General features: G+C 41.2%; 1 protein-coding gene across 2 annotated transcripts in view; it reads left to right on the forward strand.

The window, feature by feature from the left end:
- The window catches only part of ATM (ATM serine/threonine kinase), a 71445-nt gene that overhangs the window by 29317 nt on the left and 24615 nt on the right, over positions 1–17513 (forward strand). For both annotated transcript variants that reach the window (XM_072134239.1, XM_072134240.1), the window contains exons 20-38: positions 166–321; positions 600–675; positions 1123–1253; positions 4004–4103; positions 4900–5076; positions 5848–6017; positions 6099–6342; positions 6907–7025; positions 7209–7335; positions 7495–7694; positions 7862–8039; positions 9326–9490; positions 11024–11156; positions 11244–11339; positions 12087–12258; positions 13879–14020; positions 14772–14951; positions 16203–16380; positions 17276–17363. In XM_072134239.1, the coding sequence (XP_071990340.1) occupies positions 166–321; positions 600–675; positions 1123–1253; positions 4004–4103; positions 4900–5076; positions 5848–6017; positions 6099–6342; positions 6907–7025; positions 7209–7335; positions 7495–7694; positions 7862–8039; positions 9326–9490; positions 11024–11156; positions 11244–11339; positions 12087–12258; positions 13879–14020; positions 14772–14951; positions 16203–16380; positions 17276–17363 (2832 nt within the window). The remainder of the gene's footprint in view (positions 1–165; positions 322–599; positions 676–1122; positions 1254–4003; positions 4104–4899; positions 5077–5847; positions 6018–6098; positions 6343–6906; positions 7026–7208; positions 7336–7494; positions 7695–7861; positions 8040–9325; positions 9491–11023; positions 11157–11243; positions 11340–12086; positions 12259–13878; positions 14021–14771; positions 14952–16202; positions 16381–17275; positions 17364–17513) is intronic.

Consider the following 17513-nt stretch of genomic DNA (forward strand, 5'->3'; position numbering starts at 1 on the left):
TGGTATCGGCCACGTGTTGGAGAAAGCAATGGTTTATTTCTAGCAGATTTCTCATGAGAAAGGAAAATGCATTGTGTTTCTTTGTGGTGTTAGAATATGATTGGCCCATAGATTCTTCAGAATATTGTCTATAGATCCATAACACAGGACTTCTACTTCTTCCAGAGATGTCTGTTCCACCTACAGAAGGGACCAGGAGGTATGTACTACCATTCTCAGAAGTCTCCTACCTATTATAAGGTGCCTGGGGCAGGATGAAGAGGACACGGAGGAGACGTCTGATGCCGAGGGCCAGTTGCTTAATGTCGTTTACGCTTTCTGGTACGTAACGGATTGTCACACTTGTAAAAACTGATTTACCATCATGCATTTGGAAGGCTTATTCTTAAATTACTGCAGGTGTATGATAATAATAAATAAGATGAACCTGTACAATCTTCAATGAAGCATGACTGTAGATGGCATTACAGCATTAATGGCTGTTAAAGGGAACCTGACAGGTTCCCTTAGGGTCTTATTATCTAACTGACAACCTTCATTTAGCTAAAAATTGTTTGTCAAATTTATGTTTATTTCTATTTGTATTTTTTCCTCCACAGGCATCTGACAAAGGACGGAAAATATACAGCCGCGGTTCGTGTGGCACTTGTGAACTGCATGAAGACTTTGATTGAGGTGCAACTTTAAGCTGTGAAATTTATGTACAGATGCACAATAAAGCCCTTCTACTTCAGTAGAAGTGCTTTTTATTGTCATCATTAGTTGGATTTGTGGCTAAATACTTCTATATACATGTTAAAGTCACCCATTATCGCCACCTAGTCCATGTCCTCCATGTATTTAAAGGATCAGCAGGCAAGTAATTTTTTAGTGTTAGCTAGGAGAGCAGATTTCTTTCTCTGAAGGACCCAGCTCTTGTAGTACTTAATATGCCCTGTAGAAGTGCTGCAGATCTTTGTACAGCTCATCACTAATGGTCCCAGCAGAGATATCAATGGAAATGTGTAACTGGCTGCATCTTCTCCTATAGGTTAGAGATGATCACCAGTGAAATAATATTGTTAGACCAACCTTCATCACCCCCTTTAGCCTTGTGTTACATTGAACTATTCTTTATCGCAGGTTGACCCTCAGAGTAAGTGGGCGATTCTCACTGTCGGAGAGACAGATCTTTCTGTAAGAGATGCATTCTCCGAATTCCTCGCAGATACCCATCAGCAAGTTCGTATGTTGGCAGCTCGGGCTGCAAACAGGTATAATAGTGCAAATACTGTTAACCCCAACCATTTGGGTCCACAAATCTGAAATTGTAGGAAGCTTAGAGGATCTAAAGTTACAGCTAAAGCAAATATATGGTTTACAAGTTTAGCCCTGTCTTTGATTTGTCCAGGATTAAGATATGGATCACCTGTCCTTAGGAGATCAGATCAGTGGGGGTCCAACACCACCACCCCTCTGATGATATTGGCTTAAAACTTTAACCGGTTAAGGACCGGGCCCTTTCCCGTTTTTTCATTTCCATTTTTCACTCCCCACCTTCAAAAATCTATAACTTTTTTATTTTTACACGTAAAAATCTATGTGACGGCTTGTTTTTTGCGTAACAAATTGCACTTCATAGTGATCGCATTAAATATTCCATGCCATGTACTGGGAAGCGGGGAAAAAATTCCAAATGCAGTGAAAATGGTGAAAAAACGCATTTGTGTCGTATTCTTGTGGGCTTGGATATTACGGCTTTCACTTCACGCCACAAATGATGCATCTAATATATTCTTTGGGTCAATACGATTACAGGGATACCAAATTTGTATAGGTTTTATAATGTTTTCATACATTTACAAAAATTAAAACCTCATGTACAAAATTTTTTTTTAAATTTTGCCGTCTTCTTGTGCTTATAACTTTTTCATACTTCGTTGTATGGAGTTGAGGGTGGTGTCATCTTTTGCGACTTTTGATGATGTTTTCAATTATATTATTTTTAGGACTGTACGACCTTTTGATCACTTTTTATAGAATTTTTAATTTTTTTTTAAATGGCAAAAAAGTGCCAGTTTTGACTTTGGACGCGATTTTCCGTTACGGGGTTAAACGCAGTGAAAAACCGTTATTATATTTTGATAGATCAGGCATTTTCGGACGCGGCGATACCTAATGTGTTTATGATTTTTACTGTTTATTTATATTTATATCAGTTCTAGGGAAAGGGGGGTGATTTGAATTTTTAGGTTTTTTTATTATAATTTTTTTTTTTTTTTTTACTATTTTTCAGACTCCCTAGGGTACTTTAACCCTAGGGTGTCTGTACGATCCTATCATATACTGCCATACTACAGTATGGCAGTATATGGGGATTTTACTCCTCATACATTACAATGTGCTGATAGCACATTGTAATGAATGGGTTAACCCGAAGTAGCTTCGGGTCTTCGTGAGACCCGAAGCTACCATGGCGACGGATCGCCGCTCCCCGATGACGTCACGGGGAGCGACGATCCTCGGAAAGATGGCGGCGCCCATGCGCCACCATCTGTTTGAAGCCGCCGGCAGCTTTGCCGGCGGCGATCAGCAAGAAAACACCCGCGATCGGTGCCGACACTGATCGCGGGTGTTTCCGGTAAGCCTTTGCTGCAATATGCAGCAGAGACTTACCGGCTATGGAGAGGGCTCGGCCCGCGGTTAAAATGTACAAAGCCAGGTACATGCAGCTCAGTATATTGTGAAGAAGTCATCCTGGGCCATTGCTGCTAAAGGGAATATTACAAACTCTTTGCAGATGTTATGTACTCTCTGTGTTTGCGTGGTTTCCTCCGGGTCCTCCGGTTTCCACCCACGCTCCAGAACATACTGGTAGGTTGATTAGATTGTGAGCCCCATTGGGGACAGGGACCAATGTGACAAGCTCTGTGCAGCGCTGCGTGCACTATATAAATAAAGGAATTATTATTATTATCGTAGTTGCAGTATCCCGTTCTAGCTACATCGATGTATAGAGAGACTGAATGGAAGCTGAGCTGCAGTAAATTTGTAGCGTATGTATATTTCTGCTTCTAACTCTTTTAGGTTGAGGCTGGCACGGCCAATGCTATTAGTGTGTGTTAGTGGGGAATTCCAGGTGCTGGACACCAACCAATCTGATATTGATAATAATTTGTTAGAATATTTGAATCCTGAACAATACATATACGATACAACTTTACTGATCCCCTGGTGGAAATTCTTTTGTATAGTGTTCTGGCGATTGTTGCACAGTTAGAGGCAGGCTTAACATTGCAGATACATAAATACACTACGAGAGGCACGTTCTTACATGTTGCTAGTTCCTTGGTTGAATACAAACAGTTACAGGAAATTGTGATACAGCACAGTACAGGTTACATGACCACATTACATTACATATGGCGAAATAATTTCTGGTACAAAAATACGCCAGTCACAACAAATAGACAAAGGCTAGACAGACGTGCATAGAGGTTACTACAGTAGGGGTGTTGGTGCCACGCTAACAGTGTTGGGGCGAAACAGTGGTGTGCTGTGGTTGGTTTGACAGAAGAGACACTGCCCGGAGCTCCACTTTTGCCAGGTAATGGCGCTGAAGCTGCCTGGTGCTGGCTACCACTGGAGCATTGGCACAATGTAAGTGACTTGTGGAAAGGCACTGGTTGTGCCAGTTCTGGTTTCAGTGCTCTGTTGCACCCAGTTACATGGCATGGAGCTCCTGCTGATCTGCTTAGTGGTGAAAGGGTGATAGGGTGAGAGTGCCATGTTGGTGCTGCACGGTAGAGTGGGGAGGGGGATGGGGGTCAAAAACTGGAGCTTATACACAGACAACCCCCTACAGAGGCGCCATCTCGACAGTACATCTTGACATTTGTTTTCTTTGTTAAAGAGTAACAAATTACTCTTCTTCTTCCAATAATTAAGTTGGAATTTTAATGGTTATTCATAGGTTTTTTTTTTTTTTTTTTGTTTTTTTTAAATTCTATATAATTATTTACAGACTCTTCCAAGATGTGAAGTTGCAGGCTCTACCTCTGAAATTGCAGCAGAAGGCATTTGAAAATGTCTACATGAAGGTTCAAGAGGGAATGCGTTGCTTGGTAATAGCATCCAACGTTATTTATCTCCAATGCTAAGTGTAAAGTATGAGGTCCTTAGGGCACAATTTAGTGCATCAAATTATGAGAGCCAGCCAACCTCTTTTAGATGGGATCCTACACTAAACAGACTTGCCGTACTTCTAACAGAGTCAGGGCCTTTAAGTGAAGTGGTATCCACTCATCTGATATTATTGACATTATTAACCACATGAAGACTTGAAATGGAAAGACATTGACCCACATTTATTAAAGCCTTTGCGCCAGTCTGACTTTTCACAATCTTTTCAGTGATTACTGCTTGCACGTGTATATATAAATACATGTGAAAAATACAAGCTGCACTATACCTGACGTGACACAAATTTCTGCACCACATTTCATGTGTTTGACAGAATTGTGCTGCGCGCCTTGGGTTAAAAATGTTGGTGCACTCTGTCGGAGCAGTGCAAACTGCACCTAGTGCAATGCGCACTAGTTTTGTCCACGAGAACAATCGATGGGGCATGTTGAGATCCAGCTAAAAATTAGGCCAATTAATAGAGCAGATCTCTTACTCTGGAGAACTCAGCTCTTTGTAGTACTTCATATGCCCTGTGGAGGCGCTGTAGATTAGAGCTCATCACTAGTGTCATCTAGTGTCTCAGATGGAATAGAGTAATCGAGGATCAGACGACATAAAAAGGCTTCACTAATAATCTGTTTTGTAGTTGATTTACCTTATTTAATTGTTTCTTTCACTTTTGTAACAAATGATGTGTCCTGTGGTTCATACAATTCTATTTCTCCATCTGTTCAGTCTCGCAGTGGCCAGGACCCAGAGGATCTTCCTGATGAGAAGTATAATAGAAATTCCACACTCCTCATGTTGGTGTCTGTCATCCTGTTCTCCAGCCCGGTGTGTGAGAAGCAGGCATTATTTGCCATATGTCAGTCTGTAAAACAAAATAATCTGGATCCTCAGCACATCAGGAAGGCAAGTCAAGTTAGTTCATGGGTTGTTATTAAGTAGTGTCCCCCCTCCATATATCCCCCTATTAATTAAATATTTACCACTATTATCATCTATGGATAAGTTATGTCACGGGTTGGAGGTGCGGATGTCCTTGGCACGGCCCTGCATCCAGTGACATTGTGTGCAAACATATACACCCCCTGACCCGCCAGAAGTTCGCAGACTATAGGGCAGTGATGGCAAACCTTTTAGAGGCCGAGTGCCCAAACTACAACAAAGACCCACTTATTTATCGCAAAGTGCCAACACAAAAATTTAATTTGTGATTTATACTCCCTTCTCTGTCACAGTTTTCATTGATACCAGCCCCTGAGGACACCAATAAAGCAGGAGATAGTCCCAGGTAGAGCTGTCACTTTAAAATAGCTCTTTACACAGCAAGTCCTGGGCTTTCTGGGACTGCAGGAAGATACCTGGAGTCATCTCTGGTAATGGCCTGAGTGCCCACAGAAAGGGCTCTGAGTGCCACCTCTGGCACCAGTGCCATAGGTTAGCCATCACTGCTATAGGGCATCACAGGTGGTCCACAGTCTTGCTGCTGGTGGGTTTAAGTGACCTACGGCTCTGACGGACTGCAGAAAAAGCCTGCCAGGGTTTGTAAATTATGGGTGACCCTGTTAGGGATTCTATTTGTCCTGGTAAAGTTTCTTATTAGTGGCTAACCACTTTAATATAAAGTGATGAAACCTCATGGGACTAACCATAAAGCGACATTTCTCTATTTGCACACAGGTTTTACAAAAGGTTTCTACTACGCTGGGATACAGAAATCTTAAAGACTTCATGAGCTCACATTTAGATTACTTGGTACTTGAGTGGCTTAGAATGAAGCTACCCGAATACAACTTGTCTACATTTCCTTATACTTTGCTAGATTACCCCAATGTCCGAGATTTCTACAGGTAAGTAAGTGTCTGTCTATCTATCCATCTATCTATGAAATAGATATTAATTTGTACTGACCTCTCTTTCCCTCACTACAGATCATGCTACAAAGTGCTCATTCCCCCGCTAGCCATAAGATGTGACTTTGCTGAAATCAAGTCTTTGGCTCAGTGTATTGAAGAAGACTGGAAGGTCCTGCTCGCTGACTGTTTCCCTAGAATATTAGTGAACATCTTGCCATATTTTGCCTCTGAATGTTCCAGCGACAGCGAGAAGACGAATAGGGAAGTTGCAGGAAAAGTCTATGATCAGCTAAGAGATGACAGCTGCTTAGGCACAGAGGTATGTTCTTGTTTGCTTTAAAGATCATAAATCTGCACATAACATCTGGTAATCCTGAAAGTCCCTGCACTTTTTGCGATTTATCAAATCCCAGCAGTAGTGGACTATAATATAGGTGGTTTGGGCAGTAGTCTGGTGTATGATAAATTCCCCCCCAGACCTTTTTTAAGCTCTCTGCTGTCCCTACTGTGTGCAGCTCCTCGGCTCAGCAATTTCTTGAGTTCTTATAATAAAAAAGCCCTGTTGTTTAAACCTTGTTTTCTTCAGACGGAGACAGTGCCCCATTGTCTTTTGATGAAATTTAACATGGAACAACTTTCCACCATATTTTTTGTATGGACCATTCATATATATATATAAATCATGTCCTCACACAGATGTGTCCTTTTAAGACTAAAGACTAAATAAATATAATTATTTTAATCTTTCCTTTTAACCTTTCCTCCATAGCCCTTATCTTTTTTGTGGCTCTCCTTTGTGCCCTCTCTAGCTACGGTGTAGCTAGCCTTTTTATGGTCTGATAAATAGATATAATTTCTGTACTTTTTACATTTTTTTTAATAGCAAATAGACAACTTATTTCAGCGGAATCTACCAGATATTGTGGTGGAGTTACTCATGACTTTGCACGAGCCACCAAGTGACGGAGAAGCGAGCACAAGAGACATTGTACAGTACACACGGTAAATATCCAGTGGAAGACGTTCATGCATATGTAGGATTCCTTCTAATTTTGGGTTGTGCAGTATCACATTAGGAAAGTGCCCCACATAGAAAAATATTTAAGCTTTGGTTTCCTTTCTATAACTTTGTCAATATGTTCAATATTTGATACAAACTTTAAATCCCATTTCCATTTCTTCTAGGGAACTGGATCCAGCCCCAAACCCGCCATATTTTCCTTCCTCTGTGATCAAAGCAACAATGAATTATATAAGTAGTTGTCACAAGAGCAAACAGAAAAGCCTCATAGCCATTCTGTCAAAAACTCCAGTAAGTACAGAATGTAAATCTCGCCTGCAAATCACACCAGACGTTAAACTGCTGCAAGTTTTCTTTCATTTTTTAATTCTCTCCATGACCAAGTGCATTTCATGAATGGGATCTATGTCCATTTCCGATCACTGTATGTTGCGTCTTGCATTTTCTAAGGATGCTTTCCAGAAGATTTTGCTGTCCATATGCAAACAGGCTGCTGAAAGCGACAACGTCCACAAGAAGCATCGTGTTCTCATCATATATCATCTGTTTGTTAATCTGCTGCTGGCTGAAATTAAGGATGGTTTAGGGGGAGCCTGGGCCTTTGTCCTTAGAGACGTCATCTACACCTTGATCCACCATATTAATAGCAGGTACGTTCTTTATACTCAAGGCATTAATGGATTACCCCATCAATGTAGTTAGGACTTGGTTCCTTGTCTCAAATTCTATAACATGACCATCACTTTGACCCTTCCAATCCATAAGCACCTGCTCTGTGTAGAAGTAGATCCTATTCTATATTGTGTTCTTATTTCAGAGTTGTTTGCCCTACAAATGATGTGGGCACTCGCAGTACTATGCTGTGTCTGGATCTTCTACATCGGGTGTGCAGAGCAGCAGTGGCTTATTGTAAGGACGCACTGGAAAACCACCTGCACGTCATTGTGGGAAGTCTCATCCCTTTGGCAAAATGTCAGGTTGAGATTCAAGATCAGGTAAAAGTTCCAGTAGTCTTTTAATATCTGATATTTTAGTTTTTATAGATTGGAGAGGTTGGGTAGTTGCATGGGTTCATACCTATATTGTGGTAGTTTAGCAAGGTAAAGGGTTTATTAAAGAGCAGGTGTAGATAAGCATAGTCTCTTGCTGACAGGAGGTTATAGAGCAAGAGGAGCTGAGTTGAATGTACACAGTGTCCTATCTGCAGGCAGCATGTTATACAGCAGAGGGGCTGAGCAGATTGTACATTTTGTCGCCTTTGTAGGAAGAATGTTATATAGCTGAAGGAGATGAACAGGTTGTACTAAGTGTCCTCTCCGCAGGCAGCATGTTATACAGCAGAGGGGCTGAGCAGATTGTACACAGTGTAACCTTTGTAGGAAGCATATTATAGAGCAGGAGAAGCTGAGGAGATTGTATGTATTGTTGTATCTGTAGGCAGCATGTTATAGAGCAGGAGGAGCTGAACAGATTGTATGTAGTGTTGTATCTGTAGGCAGCATGTTATAGAGCAGGAGGAGCTGAACAGATTGTACATAGTGTCCTATCTGCAGGCAGTATGTTATAGAGCAGGAGGAGCTGAACAGATTGTACATAGTGTCCTATCTGCAGGCAGTATGTTATAGAGCAGGAGGAGCTAAGATTGTACATGGTGTCCTATTTGCAGGCAGCATGTAATAGAGCAGGAGGAGCTGAGAAGATTGTACATGTTGTCCTATCTGCAGGCAGCATGTTATAGAGCAGGAGGAGCTTGGTAGATTGTACATAGTGTCCTATTTGCAGGCAGCATGTTATAGAGCAGGAGGAGCTAAGATTGTACATAGTGTCCTATTTGCAGGCAGCATGTTATAAGGCAGGAGGAACTTAGCAGCTTGTACCTAGTGTCTTATCTGCAGGCAACATGTTATGAAGCAATGGGAGCCGAGTAAATTATTATATAGTTGAATAGTAACAAATTCAGTACAACTTATTTATTCAGTTATTTCTTTTCTGTCGGTAGATAATATTCCATAATTCTACTCTTCTCCTGATGGAGGCCTCTGCTTTTATTAGGTTTTCTCACATCACCACAGATCCGATGTGTGAGCTGCATTGTGAGCAGGCTCAGGGTGTACGGACAGGAGTAATGAGTGTACAGTCTCTCTGCTTCTTATCCCTTTCCCCAGTCACCGCTCTCAGCTGGAGTCGTCTGGAATATAAATGATAAAAGGCGCCTTCTTTATGCTTTATAATTTTCTCTGAATGTTCCATAGACGGGTATTTTATCCTCTCTCCCCTACAGGTGTGCGACTTATTGACCTTTCTGGTAATAGAAAGTCAGGATAATGAAAATCTCTATCACACAATTAAGTTTCTGGACCCGTTCCCTGACCACCCTCTGTTCAGGAACCTGCGGCAGACACACCAGAAAATCAAATACAGCAAGGGAGCTCTGACCCTGATAGAGGTATCAGTACTAATGTAATAGTACAACCACACAGGGCGTAAATGAAAGCGGAACTAAACTTTTAACAAAATTGCATAAATCTATAGTGAAGATGATAATACAAAACTTTGTGATATACTTCAATGTATAAATCTGTCCCTTTGCCCTTCTTTTCCCATCTTCTCTCTCTTATTTAAGCAGTGTGTATAAATCTTCTTTCTGTCCTGTATCCAATGACAGCTGAGTGATAAAGGAACCTGATAAAGTGTCTAATGACTTAACTCCTTACAGACAGTCCCTGGATCTCCTCAGAGAGGAATCATCAGGGGGAAATATTGTCTGGCTTTGAAAAGAGTGATTCTTTAGCTTCTTGTCCTTATCTCTCCGATTCAGATTCACTGCTCATAACAGGAGAAAGAAGAAGCCAAAAAAGGGTAAAGGGAAGATAATTTCTTTAATGATGTATATTACAAAGTTTACTCTCATCACTTGCTCTATTCATTTTAATTTTTTTTTAAATAATAGCTTTAAAGGTTTAGTTAATCTATAAATCTGTTGTGGATCTGAAATATTTTGTTGCAGATTTATTGTTGTAGCTTATTTATTATAAATTGGCATATGAAATTGTGGTCGCCACAGTAGTTCACAGTAGTATTTAGCTTAATGAAATCTACCAAAGAAATCTTTTCTTAGTAGATCCCAATGTAGAGTCCGGGTATCAAACTCCAGGTTTGTACATATTTTACAAGTAAAATATTTTTTGTAAAGCTGCCTTTAGGTTTTAAACCTTTTATTTTATATGCAAATTACCTGCAGAGGTTCCTCAGGGGGTGCAGAGTTTGCTCAGTGAGCTCCCGGGGCTGAGGTTACTCTGTGCCCCTAGTTGCCTCTGCAGAGCCGCCACTTGCAGGGGCTTCCAACACTTTGTGAAGCAGGCAGGGTACCTGGAGATTCTGCGTGTGCATACTGCTACTCTCTAGCGTGGGTCAGGTCGTGAGCCCCAGTGCTGCAGCGTTCACTAGTGCCATGGACTCGCTGGAGGGCAGCTTTGCAGAGGATACTCCATGCTCCTAGTAGCCCATGTAGGTAATTTGCATATAAAGTAAATACATTTTAAAACCTAAAGGGAGATTTACAAAGAAATAGTGAAATATATACAGCATGAGTTTGCCCTCGGTAATCTAGCTCTCTATCTACTATATATAACAAGAAGAAGTGAGGGCGGCACAGTGAAACAACCAGATTGGGATCCAAATGGGTGCAAGCTCTATGGGCCCGACTCAAGGCACCAAGTTAGTCCAAAAAGAAAACAGCAGGAGAGCAGCACTCTGTGACGTTTAATATTTATTCATACATTCACCAGTGGCAGTACAGTGCAACATTTCGGCTAGCTCCATGTAGCCATTTTCAAGCTATATATATATTTTATTTCTTTCTTTCTTTATATGGTAAGTATATACGGTACTAAGAAAATTAGATTCCGGGCGTTAGATTTTTTTTCACAGATACATTTTGGATGGTAAGATATTAGATTTTCTCTCATCTTCTCCCCAGGAAGTAAACCATTTTCTATCTGTAAGTGTCTGTGATTCCCTCCCTTTAACCCGACTGGAAGGACTTAATGACTTAAGAAAACGGCTACAACAGCACAAGGATGAAATGAAGGATATTGTGCGCGACTTCCAAGGTATTCTGACTATTGATTGTCTGCAGGACCATGTGAAAGGCAGCTTGTTGTAGTAAGTAAGTAACTGAAAGGTTTGTTTTCATTTAGGAAATCCACAGAATAATGTCATTCCAAAACTAGTGATGAGATTTTTAGAGTTAAGCAAGAATGCGGCGGACCTCGACAATGGGAAGGATGTACTGGGTGAGTCTGACATATTAAGTAAAAAATCTGTGTTGGGTTAAAGGAAGTCCAGATCCCAGTTCCCCCTATTGGTCAGCTGATTGAAGCCTTTCAAATATTGCAAACCTCCATTCATAGTTCAGTGGCCTGTAGTGGTACTGCATCCTGTTGCTCTATTAAATAGTATGGGATTGTTTGAAATTGCTGAACACAGTGCTTTGTAATCTCCATTACTCCTATTTACTGTCTATGAGTAGCAGACATATTAAGTGATGTGTCCAGCAATTTCAGAGGCTCCTAGAGTATTGAATGGAGCTTTGGGAGGCATGCTTAATCTGGCGCTCATTCACTTTATCACTTTTCATGGTTGGGTCAATCCTTGCCAATAGCAGTTGGACCTTTACTGATCACATTTACAGGGTCCACAGTAAAAGGGAATAATCATATTTTATAGTATCATAATTATCATAGTGTAGGCGGTTGAAAAAAGACACAAGTCCGTCAAGTTCAACCAAGGAAGGGGAGGAGAGGGATTGGATGAGAATTGGTACATCTCTGTTAATTATTCTGCATAAATCTGCAAGTTTGATAATTTTGGTTAATCCCCTCTCCTGTGCACATTGCAAGTTTGCTTCTCCATCTGTTATTAACAATGTTAAACTTCACGGATCATTGAGTGACATCGCTCTGCTATTCCACAAGGTGTCATTAAACTCTTTTCCAATTTATGAAATGTAACCTCTGCCGTTTACACGTTGTCGCCTGCAGAAGCAGTAGGGAGCTGCCTCGGAGAATTGGGACCCATTGACTTCTGCACCATAGCGCTGCAGCACAGGAAGGAGCCTCTGTACAGCAAGGCCGGGGAGGTTTTCGAAGACGGGGAACTTCAATGTGTTCTTGTCATTCTGACGTTAATAAATAACGCCTTGACTCATCACTGGTGCGTATCGCATGCCGTATATCCTTACACTACCCTTGTGCCAGGATACATAGCATGATTGAGATATAGCATTCAGCAAAACTCTACTTATATCCTGAATATAAACATTGATGTTTTCTCTTTAGTAATCTGACTGTTGTTCGCGATAAGATGGTTTATCTTGCATTCGTTATCATGGGAGATGATCCTGTTAGATCTATACTGCACTCCCACATATGAAAGGGGTTTTCCAGGAACATGATATTGATGACGAATCCATAGAAGAGGTTATCAATGTTTGGTCTGTGGGGTAATTGTACAAAGAAGTACAATATCACTCCATTTAATCAATATGGCCATTGTTCCAGTGAGAACCATAGTTCTTAAAGGAATATTCCAGAGCTAGAAAACTGAAACTAGTTGCAGTTCTCTACAGAGTAATAGCCTCCCTCATTGCTTACTAGGACACCTCTGCATAATATGTTAGATTAATCCAGTTCACTTTAACAGAACAGATCTAAAGTGATTGGTACTTACCGGCACAGCTGCTACAAAACATACAGTGTTGTGCTTGGTAAGGAGGATCCAGTAGGAGCTATGACCCCTCTAATAATGCTTATCGATACTTATCGATCTCATGATTGTTAGGGATTCTGGGGGGTTTGGACCCTTACTGATCATGTCATCCCCCAAATAATGAATTTCATTGAATGTTGATACATTCAATGAAACCTTTAAAGGTAACCTGTCACCAGCCATAACCCCCCCCCCCCCCCCCCATAAACTCCACAAACCCCACACAGTACCATATAGCTTAGTGTATCTGTTTTTCATTGGTGGCTTTATATAGTCATTTGATGACACCATTCTTCTCAAAATCATGTATTGACCCCCCCTTGATATGGAAGCAGTATAAAGTCAAGGTACCCCACCTCCTCTGATCCCCTCGCACACGGACGTATTCATAGGTATGTAAACAGCTGCATGCTGGAGAGAGGAGGGGTGAACACTGTTTTCCCTTCCCCTCTCCATATTGAAGTGAGTGCTGGTGCTGTAGTACTCCAAAATCTAGGACATGTTGAGGATTGACCGTGTGTGGAAGGGGTGAAAGGATGATGGGGGGGGGGGGTACCTTGACTTTATCAAGGGGGTTAATAAAAGTGCATGCTGGCATCAAATTACTATATAAAGCCACCAATGAAGGGCATATGCACTGAGCTATATGGTGCTGTGTTGGGTGTTTGTGTGGGGGGGAGGGGAGTTATGGCTGGTGACAGGTTACCTTTGAGTTTTGTAGAAGCTCCTTTATTCTGAGAATAGTTTTGGTGACCAGCATTCCCAGGTAATATGTTAACTTCTTACGTTGGAAATATCTTATATTTTTCTATAGGAAAAAAACTATTGAAATCTGCCATAACATGGAGTAGACTGACAATCTAATGTTAAGGGGTTCTGTCCACATTCCAACACTATCAATTAAAACAATTTAATTTTATTGTTCCCCAAAAATAAGGGATCAGATTTAGTTATAGAGTTCAGAATAAAGAGCAGAGTTGCTTTGTCCATTAGGTTTCCATCATCTTAGATGCATATTTTCTATTAAGACTGTTTTAATTTTGCGTTTATATACATTCGCTTTAGCATCCATGTACGATCAGCTGCAGTTACTTGTTTGAAGAATATTTTGGCGACAAAAACTGGTGTTCAATTTTGGGAGTCATACAAAGACAGCGGGGACCCAATGCTTGTCTACCTGCAGCCATTCCGGACTCCAAAAAAGAAGGTAAGTAAAATAAATGTTCGCCTAGTGCCTCTTTCCATATATGATAGTCTTCTATGGAGACAGATACCACTGTATGGCATCCATCACCAGCCTCTACTAAAAGGAGACCAAGGGTGTTCCCTGAGTGATGTCACTTTCCATATATGGAGACACCTGAACATCAGCAATGATTATTCCCTTCTTTCATCTTTAAACACATGCACACTTGGCCAAGCACAGTGTGCATTTATATATGGAATCGTGGGATGGAGAAATAAGGGCCCACTGCCTGCAGAACGCATTGGGGCAGATTTACTTACCCGGTCCATTTGCGTTCCAGCGGCCCGTTCTCTGCGCTGGATTTGGGCCCGGCCGGGATTCATTAAGGTGTTTCCTCCGCAGTCCACCAGGTGGCGCTGCTGCGCTGAAAAGCATCGGAACGCGCCGGAGTTCACCGAGCCGGGCTGAGTGAAGGTAAGTGCAAGCTCCACAACAGATTTTTTGTTTTAAATGCGGTGGTTTTTCCGTATCGGTCGGGTTTTCGTTCGCCCACACCCCCCGATTTCCGTCGCGTGCATGCCAGCGCCGATGCGCCACAATCCGATCGCGTGCGCCAAAATTCCGCGGCAATTAAGGGGAAATCGGCGAAAATCGGAAATATTCGGCTAACACGTCGGGAAAATGCGAATCGAGTCCTTAGTAAATGACCCCCAATGGGTTCCCTTTAAAACTAATATGTCATTGACAGCGCTGAATATCTTGACTCTTTTAGGTCTTTCAAACAGAAGATGTGCATCAGACAGAGGGTCCATTTCAAGGTGCAGATGATCACAGTTTATGGATACCACAAAATGACAACCATGAGGACTGGATAAAGAGCTTGACTTGTGCATTACTTGAAAGTGGTGGAGTGAGAAGTGAGGTTCTTCTTTTACTAAAACCGATGTGTGAGGTGAGTAATAAATATTTCTCTCTGATTTGTTAGTTGCAGCCTGAATTTGACTCAAAGACAAAACGTTTATTGCAATCCGGGATGAATTTATGATCCTGGGATTACTTCTCCCAAATTATATACCATGTATTTGGAATTGAAGTTGCCCTTCTTAACAAGGCTCTCGTAGTCATAGCCAGGCCTGCTCCCCAACATTGCACCTTCTGCTCACATAACATCTATTGCAGACTTGTTTGTGTAGCTTTGTGAAGGGGGGGTCTACATACAAGATCTGTGTAACCATACTTTGTTAGTAGCTGCAGAACTGTAATAAATGCATTTGTATTCCAGGAACTTAGCGGGACTTAGAGCATTGTGGTGTGCTGGTGTAGGAGATCACTTCACTGAAAACAGCACAGCCTCTCCCCAATGCTACGAGTCCCTGCTGTAGCAAGCTTCTGGTTGGATATTATAGAATAGGTGAGGAGCTGGGGAGCAGTTTTACTAGTCCCTGCTGTAGCAAGCTTCTGATTGGATATTATAGAATAGGTGAGGAGCTGGGGAGCAGTTTTACGTGACCCTGCTGTAGCAAGCTTCTGGTTGGATATTATAGAATAGGTGAGGAGCTGGGGAGCAGTTTTAGAGAGATCATGGAACACAGGAGTGTGAGGAGACTCCTTCAGTGCTCCAAGTGTAGCTACAATTCTGGAATATAAATGTATTTTCACAGACCTGCTGCTACTAACACATAAACATATGATTACACAGATCTCCAGGGTTAAATATCTAACACTGTCTACAGCTTTGTATGATTTCCTTTAATCATTCTCTGCTTGCAGTGCACACAGGACATACAGGATATGTATAAGTATAAACAGGTTCAAAGCAGCCAAACGCATGGCAAATGTTAAAAAACGGATGCATTTTTAAACAGACTGAAAAAGCATGCTTTAAAACGGTCCAAAAACAGGACATGTGGCAACGCCTACAGAGCCTTTGCCACACGTGGCGTTTTGAACGCGTTTTTGGTCCGTTTTTAAGCAGTCTGTTTAAAAAAACGCATCAGTTTTTGACAGGTTTTACCAATTATCTTAATTAAAACTGGTAAAAAACGGATGCGTTTTCAAAACGCGGGTTAGATGGTTCTGCCGAACCTAAAAGTACAAGTTCGCTTATCTCTGTTGTTGAGTCCTAATCTCATTGGGATAGATATTTTTTATAGTATATGGGTTAAATGTATGTAATGAAATTTTTTTTTTACACTTTTTGTAGGTAAAAGCTGACTTCTGCCAGGCTGTGTTGCCGTATCTTATACATAATATCCTACTCTGTGACCATGATAACACATGGAGGACACTTTTATCCAAGCACATCCAGGACTTCTTCAAATCATGTTGTCGCTCTACACCGGCATCCAGCAGATCAGCCACTCCAGCGAGTTCAGACTCGGGTACAGTGTTTATAAGTTTTATATTTTCTTATATAGATGGGGCCATGGCTGCATCCTTTACAGTAACAACAATGTACAGGCGGTCCCCTACTTAAGGACACCCGACTTACAGACAACCCATAGTTACAGACGGACCCCTCTGCCCACTGTGACCTCTGGTGAAGCTCTCTGGATGCATTACTACAGTCCCAGGCTGCAGTGATCAGCTGTAAGGTGTCTGTAATGAAGCTTTATTGATAATCCTTGGTCCAATTACAGCAAAAATTTTGAAACTCCAATTGTCACTGGGACAAAAGAAAAAAATTTGTCTAGAAATTCAATTATAAAATATACAGTTTCGACTTACATACAAATTCAACTTAAGAACAAACCTCCGGACCCTATCTTGTATGTAACCCGGGGACTGCCTGTATATGTCTTTTTAATTTTTTGTTGGACTTGTAAATTGTGCATCTGTAGATTTTAAGATGACCAAAGAACGAATTAATGTATAAAAGAAATCCAGACAGTGTTAGGCAACAGCCCTGGAGAATTTGGAAAAGTTCAGGATTGTATCTAGACTTGAAACACTTTGGTGCACTAGTGTGCCAGATCTCAGAGAACCGCTCTGCTCTGAGTAAGAGTTGAAGCAGGCTCCTGGTTTGATACAGCATATGGGAGGAGCTATGAAGCAGTTGAACGCATAGATCAAAGAACACAGCAGAGTGAGGACATAAACCCAATACTCCAAGTCCAGCTACAATCCTGGAATACAAATACATTTTGAAAATTCTGCTGCTGCTAACAACACAAACACAGATTATGGTTACACAGATAACCAGGGACAATATCCAACACTGTCTACAGCTACAACTGCTGGTAGACTCCCTTTGAAACTTGTCTCTTTATTAACCAGAATCTGAAGGTTTGGCCCGAGGAACAGTGAACCTTGCTTCCAGAAGAACAATGCTCAGTATTGTGGAGTATTTGAGGAAGCAAAGACGGTAAGAAGATCTTATTGATGGATTATTTATTGTGATAGATATATTGATTATTTATGTTGCCACCATCTTCTCATATTGCGTTTTTTTTTTTTTTTAAATCATTTTTTATCATTTTATGATATTTCTACCAAAACTTTGTGCTTCTCTGCT

The sequence above is a fragment of the Engystomops pustulosus genome, chromosome 2 (assembly GCF_040894005.1).
Source record: "Engystomops pustulosus chromosome 2, aEngPut4.maternal, whole genome shotgun sequence".
In the NCBI taxonomy this organism is placed as follows: domain Eukaryota; kingdom Metazoa; phylum Chordata; class Amphibia; order Anura; family Leptodactylidae; genus Engystomops; species Engystomops pustulosus.